Here is a 17101-nt window from a genome sequence, read left to right on the forward strand (position 1 = left end):
GTTCTTGGGCAAGATACTGAACCCCAAATTGCTCCTGATGGTGTGCCAGCACCCTGCGTGGCAGCCTGCTGCCATCTGTGTATGAATGGGTGAATGTACCTACTGACTGTAAAGCGCTTTGGATAAAAGCGCTATATAAATGCAGGCCATTTAGATCTCTCTCCTTTCTTCCCTTGTTATCTGACAGTGGAATTTCCCAGTGTGTCCTATATGAGGCTAGGCTACCGCAACACTGTATTTCCCCATCGGCTTTCTGTATTGCCCTCTATCACCACCTCTGTGTCATCTTGCCTCCAGCTGTCCAACCTCCTCCCTGATACACCCACCTTAGCCAGGGTGAGCCAGAGACATGGAAAAGGCTGGGGGTGACTGCCACCTACTGGGCTGCATTGAGCACTACAAATCTCAGCGCTTTACCTTTCTAACCGGCTGCGATCAGCACAGCTAAAGTGAAGAAAAATGTGGGAAATCTCCAAAAACCTGAAGTTCATAAAGTTCACATTGCAGGTTCTCTTGAGTTCCTCATATTTAGACGTGATCTGCCTGGATTATGTATTTTAATGCGAGTTATCTGGGCACAAATTGAAATTAGTACTCAGTTTCCATGCATTTAAGTCATTTCATAGAGTGATCTTGCCTTGTCTGCTCTGTAAGTCCACACCTGTTTGTAGTTTTTCTTTACTGTCAAATAGAACGGCTGAAATAGAGACAGTAGTGTCGACACAGGAGAAGACACTGTGGTTGGATTTGATTCCACGCCTAAAGGGGGGGGGGGGGGGGTGTGGCTTCAGAGGTCTTAAAGGTGCATTCATTAATCAGTGATCTCTTCTCTCTATCGAACTCTGCTGGCCACCAATAGGAATTACAACATCGGTTTAACTTTTCTCCTCTTAGGCAAGTCTGTTAAAATCTAAGAGTAATTCAACACCAAACCCAAATCTGTGTAAAGTGTGACAGTGGTGACATCACCTGGCACCAAAGATCCAGGTGTTCAGTTTCTCTTGAAGTAAGTCTCTTGATGATGTCTCGTTGAAGGATTCCTATTGATCTAAACAACACTATCAACCCCTTTTACTTACTTACTGAAGCTACTTGCGCTGTTCGCTTCCTATGGGGCAATACTGTAAGACATCGATAATGTTCCTCCACCTAGCACAGTCTTATTTAGCGACAAGTTGTACTTCGCTCCATGAGAGGTTCATCTCAGCAGCTCAGCCTCTGCCTTCCCTTCCTGTGGGTATCTACCTTATCATGGTAGGAAGGTTTGCGTGCCACAATGACCCTGAGGGCTATGCCCTATGTCTGGAGAGAGAAACTCCTGGTAGGTTCAACCTTGGCTGACCGACGGATGGATAGTGGCCAGACAAAAAGTTACCCAAAACGTCCTTTTTAGGATACGTGTAGGGTTAACAACCCCCACACTGTGTAAAAAAAAACAAAAAACTTTGTTACAGAAACTGAAAATGTCACCTATCAATGCTCTGCGGATACATTATGGTCATTTGGTTCTGAGATTTTTGGATTTCTCAGCATGACTTTTTTTTATTTTAAAGATAGTAATAAAGGATAACCTAACTTAACTTAGTAGGTAACTTAAGTCCCTAATTGAGAAAATGACCGTTTTATGGTACTAGATGGTGACAGTCTTTCTCTCTCTCTCTGTCCTCTAGGTGGAGACTGAGAGTCCGGAGCTGGTGGACGGCTCGCTCATCGACCTGTGCGGCGCCACCCTGCTGTGGCGCACGGCGGAGGGCCTGTCGCGCACTCCCACCGTCAAACACCTGGAGGCGCTGCGGCAGGAGATCAACGCGGCGCGCCCCCAGTGTCCCGTGGGCTTCAACACGCTCGCCTTCCCCTCCATGCGCCGCAAGGACACGCCGGACGAGAAGCAGCCCTGGGTCTACCTGCACTGCGGCCACGTGCACGGCTACCACGACTGGGGCAACCACCGCGAGGAGCGCGAGGGCCGCGAGGGCCGCCACCGGGAGTGCCCCATGTGCCGAGCCAAGGGGCCCTACGTGCCCCTGTGGCTGGGCTGCGAGGCCGGCTTCTACCTGGACGCCGCCCCGCCCACGCACGCCTTCAGCCCCTGCGGCCACGTGTGCTCGGAGAAGACGGCCGCCTTCTGGAGTCAGATCCCGCTGCCGCACGGCACGCACACCTTCCACGCAGCCTGCCCCTTCTGTGCCCAGCAGCTGGCCGGAGAGCAGGGCTACGTCAGACTCATCTTCCAGGGACCCCTCGACTAGTTCTTCCCCCACCACCCCCAGCGTCCGTTTGGAGCGAGGAGGAGTTTTTTTTTGTATTTGGACGCTAACCACGCATAGGAATGACGCCCGTAGCTGCCCAGAAACCCGGTTTTGTTTTGTTCTGACCTCTGCCGTTCTTTTATAAAGCTTTTTTCTGGACTTTTCTCTCTCTCTCTCTCTCTCATTTTTAAGTGACCTTTATATTGCTTTTTCATGAATGACAACAAAGATTTCTATTTTCATGTGAAACCAGAGACACAAAAAGACAAACATACAAAAGAACAGTGCTGGCTGAGAGTTTGTGTTGTTTTCGGCAAAGAACTTTTAACAACAGTATTTATCTATACTACTAACACACCGTAGGGCAAGCATACGGTTTTATTCCTGTTTATTGTTGCAATATACATCTTGTACGTCTATTAGAGCTAACTTAAACAAAGACATTTATTTATGGCCCACAGGAACCATGGCGTCATCCTTCATCTGTCAAATATGCCTAACTTCAATACTCTTTAGCATTTTTATTTGAAAACACAGTATGATCATGTTAATCAGATATAAGGTTCTAGGTGTGTTCTGAGGGTTTTGTTCTGCGTCTCTATTCCCTCATGTCCGGCTGCTCTCAGATCAGTTTGAGTATCTTGACAGCAGCGTCTCGTCGTATTTATACACCCGCCTTCCCCCTTTTCTGGTGTGCTCCTCCCACTTTGTGTAACGTGTGTCTGTTCGCTTCTACTTCTTTCGTAAAGGCTTCGCCACAGCCTTTCACGTTCAAAGCAATAGATTTGGAATGGAGACTTCCTCTAAAGCATTATGGGAAATGGAGTCCTCTGTGGATGGTGTTCAAAAATAGCACCTATAAGCGGGCTTTTTGAGCTAAAAGTGGTATATGTAACCAGTCAAGCAGCCTGATCTGGCTGCTCCCTCCCTTTAAGTCCAGGGGGAAACCCTACAAGGCCAAGTACAGGTTTTCTGTGTGTGAGCGCACTGTAGGTTAGCCAGGATACTGTAGCTAGCTATGTAGCTAATGTCACACGGCATACACATTACACACACACACTCATACACACACACACACACACACACACACACACACACACACACACACACACACACACACACACACACAAAGCAGACCTGGGTCAATTACTAATGTATTATAGTAGAAAGGGAAAGGAACTGGTGTGTTGCTGTCTAAACTGAGGCTCATCATGCAAACAATGTAAATGCATATTGTAGGTTATGAGGAAAACGTGCTGCGGTGAACAGTGCTGACAGTGTGCGCTTTGTTCTGCTCAACCGGGATGCTGCACACTTCATAATTAATGATCTTATCAGACTCCATGTGAGAAAACAAAATGATTTATACTCCAATTTGGGTATCTTAATCCAACATATTGACTGTTTTCAAGTCGGCTACCATGGACATTTTAAATGTAATGAAATGTTTCAGTCTATACGAAGCTAAGCTTATCTATTGACTAGGAATAGATGGTTGATTGTGCAGCCCAATCGGAGGCTGCTAGTTGTCTGCACTCTTCCATTTCCAACAAGATTGGAGGTGAAACTCAACCTTATGTCCTTAAGGCGATCCTGATGTTTTGGACAGTGTGAAAGCTCAACTCAAGAGGCTCAGTGCGTACGTACAAAATAATCTGCAGCACGCCCACTTTCTAATACTGACGCAACGAGGCAACAGGATGACACACAAACACGCACTATAAATATTCCAAGTTGACCGATTTTACAAATGACTCAAACTGACCCGTCCTTAAATGCAGATTGAGCATCAGCTATGCATTTAAGTTCTGAAGTAAGTCGGCGGTTGCAGGTATCGGTGTGTGTGTGTGTGTGTGTGTGTGTGTGTGTGTGTGTGTGTGTGTGTGTGTGAGAGAGAGAGAGATTGTAATTTATGATCATGAGTAAGTATGTAGCATATACATGTATTCAACGTGTGGTGTGGGGGTTTCACCTTTCCACACAGTAGTTCAATTCTCATCAATGCCCTCCCCCCGATGCTCGGACTGCAACACACTAACTCACCTCAGGGAGAAAAAACAATGACCTGCGTCACATCTACACACACATAAACACACACTCTCTCTCACACACACACACACACACACACACACACACACACTCCGCTAAGGTCTTCTGGGGATACCTCATCAGTAAAAAGTCTTTATTTAAGTTTGTGTCTTGCCTTCCCCCTGACCCGGCCCCATGTTGTGTCTGTCTGTCTGTCTCTGTGGATCAAGTGTGTGAGTTAAGGGCTTCACTCTGTCTGTAACTGTCCTGTCTGTAACTGTCCTGTCTGTTTCTACACCCAGACATGGCCGCCACGACCACCTTTACCCCCCCGCCCCTCCACCGCTCGCCTCCTCCCTGGAGTCTCCTCGTGCTTTTGAAAAGGCAAACGCATAGAATGTTTCAAACCGTTTTTGTACCAACTTTAAACAATAAAGTTTAAAAGTGACACATTTTGCCAGTGTGCCTGCCGCGTTTCATTTGCACGGCCAACAAAATGAATAGATGGGATTAGATTAGAACAACTTGAATGGCCCCCATTTTTGAGTTGGTTTTGATTGACAGGGAACAACAGTTATGTCAACATTCAATGCAAGTATTCACCTTTGCGAGGCAGTTTGGAGTCGCGTGAGATCATGAGATCACGATCACATGTGAAAACAAACCATCTGGCAGCGTCGGGTTATGCAAATTAGCAATTATAATATCACAATGGGGGAAAGTGGATTCACCTATTCAACGAAACTAAAACAATAGAGTTTCAGTGATTTGTTGTCATGAGAATGTAGGTGACACTCAAAGTTCAGAGAAAGTGTAATGCAGCATCAGATATATACGTAGGTGTCAAACGTGTTCAATCATTTGAAAGGGTACAAATTGCAATGGGTCAAGTGTTGCCGAGTGTTGAGAGTTCCTGGGGAAAATACAAATCATCAGGTACTTGTTTGTCATGGTTTCGAAAGCTTTGAAAGACTAGAAATCTCTAGATTCAGAAGGAGGGGGGAAAGTAAGTTGCAACGTCAGGCTTTCTTCTCAATATCATCTGTGCAGACTGGATACGTTATGGCTCATTATTTCCACTTCTCAAATTAATGGGGCGGCTGTAGCTCAGGAGCTAGAGCGGGTCGTCGCTAATCGCTTTGGATAAAAGAGGTCGGTGGTTGGATTCCCGGCTCCTCCAGTCTGCGTGTCGAAGTGTCCTTGGGCAAGAAGATACTGAACCCCAAATTGCTCCTGATGGTGTGCCAGCACCCTGCGTGGCAGCCTGCCGCCATCGGTGTATGAATGGGTGAATGTACCTACTGACTGTAAAGCGCTTTGGATAAAAGCGCTATATAAATGCAGGCCATTTACCATTTTTTACCATTTAATGGCTGCAGAAATGTTTGTCAAATGTGACTTTCATGAGTAAAGACAACACCCATCTCATCAGATGATGCATCTACATTGTGGCTGGCAGCATCTGGTAACAATTTCCTTCTGCTGTGGCGGTGAAGATAAGATGGATGTTGACAAATCTGTATCAAAAGGTCCAAAGATTTATTAAAATTTAGCAAAACTATACAAATGTAACCCCGACTTACCCTATTTACGGTACTTAGTATCTTTATCCAATACCCTTTGTGGTTTAGGCTGATAAGAAGGTTATTTCATTTAAAGAATCTTATAGTGTAGATTTGACTTTTGACTTTGTCCCTTTGGACACAAGTGGAGCATTATTCCATAGAGCAGCCACTGGAAAGGAGTGCTGATGCAGATAATGGCATTATATTGCTCAAAACATTTGGAAAAGTCCATAAATCATAGATTCACCACATTGTTTCCTCTCAATATGAAAATTTGGGCAGATACCGATAACCAATATTAAAATTGCTGTTATTTTGCTCATCTGACCATACCGATATATCAGTGCACTCCTCTTATAGTGATCACCTTGGGAGTGGGACGGGTCAAATTGATCACTATAAGCAGATGATCATTATAACAGATTTTTTTCTTTTCTTTATTTCTCATGCAGATCACCATCTAATTGACATTTGTATTATGTATTACATGAATACAGTATGTATAAAGTAAAGGAATGTCATTGACTTTAAAAATCCATACAGTACGTTAGGCCTCCAGCTGTTTCCAACACAGCAGTCGCATGTAGACACATCTCTCCACAGACAGAGATGCTGTGATCTCTCCATATACAGACAGACATGCACATGATATCGCTCGTGTATCTCGTTGGCTCATTTTTGGCAGTTTGTAAGTAAAAAAGAATAATAAAATTACGGTAGTAAAAAAAACCTAGTTCTCAGGTGGGGGACAAGGCCAATAATGATCACTGTAAGCGGAGTATTGATCACTATAAGCAAATCATTCAAACAGCATGTATATAGGAATGATTCTGTGTATATATTTTAAAAACCGTCCCGATACCAATATGATTGCCGATATCGTGTACCCCTACTGTCACATGCTAGAGTTGCTATTATGTCATATGGGCGGAGGCACGTGGGAGCTGGGCGGCGTAAGTGGGCAGTGGGTTGACGCCGCCGGTGACTTGCACAGCGGTGTTGATGCTGTAGGGGGTGGTGATCAGGAGCGGGCGTTTCCTGCTCTTCACCTCGCGGGCCATCTGACACCAGGCACAAACGAAGCAGCACGTGACGATGCAGCAGTCATCGCACATGGAGCCCTGTCAGGTGGGAGGGAGAGGTCACAGGTCACAGGTCATACACATCATGCATCCTTATTTGAGGTGAGACACTGTGCGGTTTGGTTGTTGACTGTCAGACAGGCACGAGTGATTGCAATCCAGTAAATGTGGTGAATAACGGCGCCACTCCCCCTTACAGCCTCTTTTCCCTCGTCCCCTCCCACCACCCATATCCCCCCTAGCCACTCCACTTACCCAGCTAAATCCCACATTATAGCTGCAACAAGTTCTCATTCTCTCACTTTTAGCAGAAGTAAAGCGCGTTCGATTTCTAGGATGGAGACTGGAGAAAGTCTATACTGCCACCACTTATATAGCACTCAGCCAGGAGGGATTTATTACATCACTGATGACGTCACAATTGCTCAAGTGACATCGCTGATGACATCACAGTTGCTCAAGTGACATCACTGATGATGACATCACTTCCGTCACAAATCGTGACTGACACCACCACAGACACTACTTAGCCAAATTTAACTAAGAAGATGATTACATATGCTATCTACCTGAGACAGGTGATTTTGGTGCCAATGATCTTGTCACCTTTTGGGTAAGATGAGCATGGACCAAGCTCCCCAAAAAAGTCAGTCAGTGTTGTCCTTTAAAGCAGCCTATCCAAGGTGAGCGTATCATGTAACTGTATGTGGTATCTCTCCCTCATAGTGCTCCTCATGGCCATGGTCATGTAACTGTATGTGGTATCTCTCCCTCATAGTGCTCCTCATGGCCATGGTCATGTACCTGTATGTGGTATCTCTCCCTCATAGTGCTCCTCATGGCCATGGTCATGTACCTGTATGTGGTATCTCTCCCTCATAGTGCTCCTCATGGCCATGGTCATGTACCTGTATGTGGTATCTCTCCCTCATAGTGCTCCTCATGGCCATGGACGCAGCAGGAACGGTGCCACCAAACATCACGTCCACCAGAGGTAAACACAGGCACTCCCCGAAGTCCGAAGTGACCTTGCAGGCCAGGCAGCACGGGCACCAGAACCCACAACAACCTGGCAGACACACACACACAAAACATTATATGTGTGAGACCACAAACCAGGAAATATCAACACAGACTTAGGTGATGCTGATGATGATGATGATGATGATGACAGATATGGGTCAGATGCTCACAGACGCCCATGTCGTCACAGCAGTCACAGAGGCCGCTGGTCCAACTCGCGGTCTTCAGGTCCGCCGAGGTTATGAACATGCCGGGCTGAACCGTCACCGCCATGTCTGTGGACCCAGAGAGAGAAAGAGAGAGATGATTATGTGATAGCTTCATGAATGAATGGTGATACAGAGTTCCATTTCCAACTTTCATTCATTCATTGTTTTATAGCAGTCTGGTCACCAGAATAAAACCTTGGCATTGTACATTTTCTGCAATCCACAGAAATGTAGAATGTCAACGTTTCTGAACCAAAAATACGCATATTTCTATAGATGCTTTTAAGTTGACAACAAAAACAGCTTCAATTGAACCCCAGCTCACTTCCTGTTGCAGGGTTTGCTAGTACAGTAGGACAGGACTTTCAGGACTCCTAGGACAGGGATGACAATTCGGTGAAAACCGTCTACGTGCATATTATCAAAGTTTGTTTGCTCTACGAGGGAATGGGTGCCCTCTCAATCCGCATACAGATGCTGTATCCAGATTTGAGAGGACACATTGCATTTACACTTGTCTTCAATGTGTTCACAATGCATCCCTGACCACCAATGTGTCTTGGGGGCGTTTACACCTGTACTTTCAAGTGGATCAAGCACTATCCGATTGCAATCTGATCACAGAAAATGAATGTTAGCGCCAGGTGTAAATGGCCTCTATGTGATCTCCTTTTGATAACTAATGCGATAACTAAAGTAATATTGTTTCACTTCCATTCGCTGAGCCTCCCCTGAAACTGCTTGGAGCCCCCTTTGGGGAGGCCCGCCTCCCACTTTGAAAACCTCTGGTGTAGGCCTACCCCAAATGAAGGTTATTAGAATATCCCCTGAAAAGGTGTTTCCTTGGAAAGATTGACCCCAAAAATGTAGGAAAAGAAAACATGTTGGGTAGATGGAAATATAGACCCTCCATTAATAATAATAATACATTTTATTTGTATTGCACTTTTCATTTGCAATACAATCTCAAATATTACTGAAATACAATTTTACCCAGACCGTGTCACTCTAACATCAAAACTTTGCTTTTAACCTTGAAAAAAGTATGTTCCACTAATTCCATTAAGGTATACCTTTAATATACGAGGGGGATTAGGACCGATAGAAACTATGAAACTACTATGGACTCATTTCACAGCAACCCTTTTGAGGTGGTAAAAGCAGGAAGTAAAGCAGCTGTACGCTAACATGAGCCTATTGAAATGTCTCCTGGGTTGGGCCCTTTTTTGAGTTAGAATGACTGGACTATTCTGTTTGTTTGCATATCCCTGTTCCATACAATGGAAAGTGATTTGAGATTTCTTTGTTGTCATTTTCTCTTACTCATACAGTACTGTACAATCAAGAATGAAAGAAATGTGAATGATAAACGCTATAGCAACACCTAAGGCAAACACTACTCACGCAGGAAGGCAAACACAAAGGTTAATATGCAACTGTTCTGCTCCAGACGTCAGGTCTTTTTAGCTTTAGCTGTGTGTTCCCTATACTTTGAGAGGCTCACCGCACTGACTCACGACCATAGAATGTGCTAAGGTGCTAGACAAACCGAAGAGCAGCATCAAGAATGAAAAATTTTAAAAAGGTTCCACACACTGATCGATGCACGTTTATTTACACACAAATTAACACAAATCGCCCTTTCGGGACAACTAATAAACTTGAACTTGAACTTGAACTTACGTAGTCAAACCCCATGCCAAGCTTTCAGTCACGAGACCTTCCTTCACCAGAAGGTCTTGTTGTGATCTTCCTTCACCAGAAGGTCTTGTGACCAAACGTTTGACATGGTTTTTGACTAAGTAAAGAAGCTTGATTTGATCTAAGCCAGTGGTGGATTTAGGCTGTTGGAAGTGCGGGCGTGTGGGGGGGGAAGTGACACCTACTGCAGAACATGCGCTATATATACATAAAGCTATAATGCATGTACAGTTAAGTTAAGTTATCCTTTATTTATCCTCTTGGGGAAATTCATCCTCTGCATTTGACCCATCCTCTACTAGGAACCTTCCTAGAACTATAGGAGCAGTGGGCAGCCACTGTGCAGCGCCCGGGGACCAACTCCAGTTCTTTTGCCAGTGCCTTGGTCAGGGGCACTGACAGGAGTATTAACCCTAACATACATGTCTTTCTTTGATGGTGGGAGGAAACCGGAGCACCCGGAGAAAACCCACACGGACACGGGGAGAACATGCAAACTCCACACAGAAAGGACCTGGGACGGAGCGGGGTTCGAACCCGGGACCTTCTTGCTGTGAGGCAACAGTGTTAACCACTGAGCCACCGTGCCGTCCCAACAGTGTTGGGCAAGTTACTTTCAAAATGTAATATACTACATATTACTAGTTACTTTCATTTGAAAGTAATAAGTTACTTTACCATATTACTGTCTGTGTAGAGTAACTCCTTACTTATTACACTACTTTTGCATTACTTTCACCAAAACAACAGCAGCAGCAGCAGAATGACATCGCCGCCCTGGAACCATCCCGAAAAATAATGTCAACCGCCTTGAAGTCAGTGTAAACAGTCCAAAATTCTACATGTTATTATTTTCCTTTGTTATTGTCATCTGTAGTGGTTATTTGTATAAAAACACACAGTTTGATTAGGAAATGATTATATCTTTTTTAAATATGTGCTTTGATTAAAAACAATTAACTCAATTTGTAACTTGAGTTACTTGACAAAGTAACTGGTATAATATTACTGAAATCCTATGAGTAATACGTTATATTACTGAGTTACTGCTAAAAGTAATATATTACATGTAATATGTTACTTTTGTAATGAGTTACCCCCAATACTGTGCATGTATGATGTAGTAGGAGGGCTTTCCACAGGGATATGGCGCAGCCAGCTACTGGGGAAAATTTAGCTAGCTCGATTTCTTTTCTTTTTTTTTTGCCTTAAAAGCTCAAATTTGGTGGCCTGTCTGGCACATTCGGATGCTATTCCATCATATGCACCCATCTTAATTATTGCATATTTTAAAGGTAAATTCTAAATCTTATGAAAGTATTTGACAGCATCCCTAGACTGTTGTCACGGCACCCACTTTGGGACAGTCTGCCCCTAGAGGGCACGTTGGGGAGTCGGGGAGACTGTAAGGCACTGCTTCTCATTTTCTTCACTGTATAACTGGGTTGGTTGGTTGGTTGATCAGTCGGTCCACAAAAAGTTCACCATGCTTTAGCGGGCACAGTTTCCACCCTAGGAGGCTGAAATTTGGCATGGAGGTCAAGTGTGGAGGAGGAGGGGGGGGGGGGGGGGGTGTGGAGGTGCACATTTCACAATGGCGTGGATGACGTCACAATGGAGTGGATGATGTCACACAATTCCCATTGCAAGGGCACTTCATTGTGTTTTCTCACTTGGAAGGGCATGCGAGAGGGCACTTCATGTTTTTCATCAGAAAGACGCCTGTGGGGAACCTCAGGTTTATCCTATTGTAAGGGCACCTATGGCACCACATCACATTTTCTCCACACTCCACTGCACCTCTCCCTTAGAAGGGGCACCTAATTTGGGCACTTCAGCATTTCCTCTGCTGAAAAGGTCACGCTTTGGGGCACTGTCATGTAGGGGTGGCATAGAGGGCACTTGATAACGGCACCCTTTTCCATTGTAAGGGCACCTTATAGGGCACTGTATCACATTTTCTCCACTAGAAGGGCACATTATCAAAATGTTCTTGATGTAGAGGGCACATCATCATAATTTATTATATGAAGGGGCACCCTAGAGGGCATTAAAAACATCCTATGTGGAGGGCAGCCAATAGAATAGAATTGAAAATAACAGCAACAATGACAGGTTCTCCATAATGTGCTTGCTTGGTTAAGACATTTTTAATTGAGCTGTGTTGTATAATGAACTATTAAACTTGAGTTTTTACTTTCTAGTATGAGTTTTCTCATGCAATATGTTTTGTCTATATCCTCGCTTGCAAACTTAGCTGCTGTATTAATGCCATAACAGGTTTTAGAAGGATGCTATACAAATATCAAGTTCCTATATTGTAATAATCTTAGTTATTGCTAGGGATATTATAGACTACTGATACCATAGGGGGGAAATACTACAAGGTCACTAAGTACAGTAAAGTCATTGTGAAGTAATGGGTCCTTATGGGAATGTTATAGACTGTTTTCATGGAATTGTGTTGCTAGGGAACAGTTTGGAACTTAGCTTATGTCATGTCAATTATTGTACTAGCAAACACTGCAACATGAAGTAAGCTGGGGGGAATTTAAATGTTGATTTTGTTAAGGTGAAACTGTCTATAGAAATATTACAATGTATATTCTCATGACGGCTGGCCTCTCAAAAATGTTACTGATTTGATTTCAAATGAAAATATTTCAGCGTTATTGGTATAATAATTGTGAACTGTCAGTCAATATATTAAGAACTGAGTCATATGGAGTATTTGCAATGTCACCTAAGCTGTCCCACATCAAAAACACAATAAATAATACCCAGCCAGCAGATAAACAACACATTATTGTTACAGTAAAACATAACCATGAAACTTTTCTCTTCATATCACTTGTCAAGATTTCAAAAATAGCCTACATATAATATTATATAATAATTCTAATAATACAGTATATGATATTAATAGCACAACCTTGTAGTAAGTTACTAAAACTAGGTCTACTACCATAAATAATAACAACATACCTGCTTGTTGGAGGAATAATCAGCTGAGTTCTGTGCAGAAATCAGAAAAGCAGATGTATATAATGTGTCATTAGAGACGTGCGTACACCTCCACCTCTTCTTGATGCCTGGAACCCAACCTGGGACAGGCGTGACGTTGGGAGGAACCACTGCTGGGGCCTGGGGGTGTTACTCCTACCGACTGTTACAGTCTGTAACACTTTCACACAACTGTAACAACTTATAGTGCAATTTGAAATCCATCAGATGGGTTTGTCAATTTCAACTTTAAAAGTGCTAGTTATAAGCTTATCATCAAAATTATGAGTTGAAAAATAGCACTTTATGAAGCATTCACTAAACTCAACACTGTCCGTTTACTGCATTAGCAGCCTACTGTTTTGCATTCGGGTATCACTCTCCAGAAACTTCCTTCTTCTGCTTTGAATTCTATTCAATTCAAATTACTTTCTTTTCCATGCGGAACTTCATTTGTAGCCTGGTAAACCAGCCGGTCACGTTTACCAGGCTACTTCATTTGTGCAGTAGACAAATAAAACAGGACAAATACAACACTCACAATCAATCAATCAATCATAGCACAGTCATGGCCATGATATGTTAATCATTATGTGCAAACATACATACCGGCACATAATTCACATACTGTATAATTAAGATATGAGGCTAAGGATATTAATAAGAAAAGAGACTGTGTGTGTGTGTGTGTGTGTGTGTGTGTGTGTGTGTGTGTGTGTGTGTGTGTGTGTGTGTGTGAGAGAGAGAGAGAGAGAGAGAGAGAGAGAGAGAGAGAGAGAGAGAGAGAGAGAGAGAGAGAGAGAGAGAGAGAGAGATTCAGTGGAGTGGAGGGAGGGGGCTGTTGGTCCATCCATTATCCCTGAGGAGAGTGGGGATGGGAATGGTTACGAGTTCAATAGAGAGCCAAAGTGAACGTCACTTCCTGCTTCAGCACTGTACCAGAGATTTTCTTCCGCTATTTATTTTCCCATAGACCTTTTTATTATTATATATTATTTATATACTTATATACTGTTTCTAAATATATCTGAACCGTTTGGTTTGAACAAGCAAAACTATTTTTAGACGCATATTATGAAATGTCTATGGGAAAATAAATGGCGGAAGAAAATCTCTGGTACAGTGCTGAAGCAGGAAGTGACATTTCACTTTGGCTCTCTATAGACGGATGTACGAAGCCTGATGTGGCCCTTTTGGCTCTGAGGGAGTTACAGGATAGAGAAGTATTATGTTAGGCTATGTTTGGTGAAACATAGGTCAATATTCGGATTAAATAATAATATAATAATCTCTCATCGATGCATCTAGAAATTCACATTCAAGTAAGTTTCTTTCTGCTGCACATGGTAAGTAGACTAGAGTCCACTACAAGTAAGTGTATTGCAGCTGCATACTAATATGCTGGACTAATGTGATACTAGACTAGAGGAACTTAAAATTAAACCGAACACACCTTATGGGGGGAAAATCAACACCACTGGATTTCTTTTTTTTATAACTTTTTTTATTAGTGATAGACAGAAACACAATTCAGTAGCATGAGAGCATGTACATTGATCTGTGGCAGATCACCCTTTTTATCATCAAAGCTCGAAACATAAGAAAAAAGGACAAACAAAACAAAACAGATTGACTAAACGTAAGACAACACCAAATGAGAGAGAAAAAAAGCGGGGGGGGGGGGGGGGGTTGGGGGTTGGGTAGAGACTTGTCAGGGGCTTAAAAATTAATTAGAAGTGAGTAATAAGTTATGAGTATACCAGCATATCTAATAGGTCCCGTTGAGAATGTTTATATTGGATCTACACACATTTTCATAATGAATATACATATGAACATACTTATAGGTGAAAAATACACCACCACAACCATTCAGGAGACAAAGTTGCAATTATCCCACGATCACTTCGTTTCTTAGTGTGGAGTATGTAAGTTGTTAAAGTACTCGATAATATAAACACCACTGGATTTCTAATTAATTATGCATTCAATTGGAAACACGAATCAGCATGACTAGATGACAATGAGTCAGTTGCCTTCACAATACCCCCGATACAACAACAACAACAACATCAACGACAACTACTACTACTCAAACTAATGAAAACTAAACTAAAACTAAACATTTTTAAACAATACTGAAACGAGTCAACCCACTCCCAAACTGTGTGTTAGGAAATCAACAAAATTATAAAGGAGATTCTTTTGCAGTGTAATTTCAGATAAAACTAAAAACCAATCATAGATTTCTCAGTATTGGAACAAATTCATTCAAGCCGGAAAAACTGTGAATTTGCAATCTTATGTGAACACTTTACTACAGTACATGAGAGATATGGGCAGTAGCGTACGGGCAGTAGCGTACGGGCAGTAGCGTACATGTATTTATGAATGCTTCTGAAAATCCAGAGATTGAGAAAACGATTAGTGCATTTTTTGTCCCAGAGTTGAAAGTTAAGGTAGCCAAGAGAATAATGGATCATATCAGTGTGTACAGTTGAAATGTTGGAAATTGTATTTGCACTACAATGGAGAGAGAAAATCAAACCACTATGAATATTACTGTGTTCAGATTCAAGTCCAGCCCTGGCTAGTCTTAAACATTCCTCCTCAAAATGTAGACAGACAGGACATTGTTTGGAAAGTTTTGCAATTGTTATATAGAATTATGAGGTTAGGAATAGCTATATACATTTGTTATGGGTACCAGCCCATGTAGGCATCCAAGAAAATGAAACAGTAGTAGACCATCTAGCCAGTGGTGTAAGGCAGTGGTTCTCAAATTTTTTCACATGAGGGACCCCTAAACTGACAAAGATTAGACCACGGACCCCTATTTGATAGGATTTTGTCCCACGGTCCCCCATATGATAATAAGATTGATGCTTTTAGATGTTTTATTACAGAAAGTGTATAAAACCCATGACCAAAATAGTCATTGTGTTACATATGAATGGAATTATAGGGAAAATAAATTACCCCCCTTTTGACTGGGGACCCCCTGGAACCCCCTCAAGGACCCCTGGGGGTCCCTGGACCCCCATTTGAGAACCACTGGCATAAGGTCACGACGGGCCCCAGTGCAAGCTATTTTGAGGGGCCCTAGTGTGCACGCTAGCCTTGTTCAACATTAACTTATTTTGGTTGTGACTTAGGCTATTGAATTGGGAAAGTAGAGAGGTCAAAGGTCAAGCTATCAGAGGGCATATATAGCAAATGGCACCAAATTTATTGTAACATGTTCTTCTTTGAACACAGGCGTATTTCCAAGGTGGCAATCTGAATCACTTGCCAGGGCCCGTTCTCCACCCAACACATTGTTGGAGGGCCTGCTCTCTCTATGGTCCCCCTACACCACAGGCCCCAGTGCAATCTATGCCTGTCTATATCTACGCCCCTGATTTAGCCAAAATTGGTTACAACAAGCAAATCATTATCCAGTAGAGGTGGCAATACCAATAAGTAAGGCAGAAACCAAAGCTTTCATATGGAGCAGAGACAAAATGCAGTGACAGAGGTTCTGGGATGGAGACCAAAGGAATACATTTGTAGAGGGACAGTCACTGGTGGGAAGTAGGGTAGATGGGTTAATGATTAGTGGGATTATGTGGAACATGATGTCTGCAATCAAGCAGAGACTGTGGATCATGTCATTCTTCTCTGTCCTGGATACAACTGAAAGACACTTTATTAACGAACAAACTGGAATGTAACATGTAACCTGGAAGAATCGTTTTAAAAGATGTCTCTTCAAATATCTTCAAAACACAGGACTGATTACAAGACTATAAGAACAATTTAACATAGCCTCTCAGTTGGTGGCGATAATGCTGCGCCTGGGTGGGTGCAACTCGCCATGAAAGGAAAGAAGAAGAAGAACAGAAAGAAAGCTACTGGTTCAAAGTAAACTTGGAGTTAATAGATATTTAACAAAAGAACTCAGGAGATAAGTGTTATCGATTCCTATTTGATATTTTTGGATATGAGGATGTTATTATCATTATTATTATTATTATTATTATTATTATTGTTATTATTATTATTATTATTATTATTATTATTATTATTATTATTATTATTATTATTATTATTATTATTGTTATTATTATTATTATTATTATTATTATTTTCTTTCTTTTCTTTTTAGATGGTTGATCCACACTCCATACCTGTTGGTGGCGGTAATGCACCAATTCGTTGTTTGCCAATAAATCTACAAGAAGAAGAAGGGGATGCGGAAG

At 42.5% G+C, this 17101-nt stretch overlaps 2 protein-coding genes across 2 annotated transcripts in view; one reads left to right on the plus strand and one right to left on the minus strand.

The window, feature by feature from the left end:
• The window catches only part of peli1b (pellino E3 ubiquitin protein ligase 1b), an 81058-nt gene extending 76326 nt beyond the window's left edge, over nt 1-4732 (plus strand). The window contains exon 7 of the mRNA XM_083651110.1: nt 1671-4732. Coding sequence (XP_083507236.1) covers nt 1671-2249 — 579 coding nt within the window. The 3' untranslated portion in view covers nt 2250-4732. The remainder of the gene's footprint in view (nt 1-1670) is intronic.
• A 1183-nt stretch (nt 4733-5915) lies between these two features.
• Nucleotides 5916-12952, minus strand: LOC310789305 (cornifelin homolog). The gene is made up of 4 exons (XM_083650917.1): nt 12843-12952; nt 8118-8222; nt 7833-7993; nt 5916-6963 (listed from the first exon to the last, which is right to left on the minus strand). The coding sequence occupies exons 2-4, from the start codon at nt 8218-8220 to the stop codon at nt 6757-6759; spliced, it is 471 nt and encodes a 156-aa protein (XP_083507043.1). The 5' UTR covers nt 8221-8222; nt 12843-12952; the 3' UTR covers nt 5916-6756.
• Nucleotides 12953-17101: the final 4149 nt, after the last annotated feature.

Source organism: Poromitra crassiceps (assembly GCF_964638095.1).
Source record: "Poromitra crassiceps genome assembly, chromosome: 14".
NCBI classification, from domain to species: Eukaryota; Metazoa; Chordata; class Actinopteri; order Beryciformes; family Melamphaidae; genus Poromitra; species Poromitra crassiceps.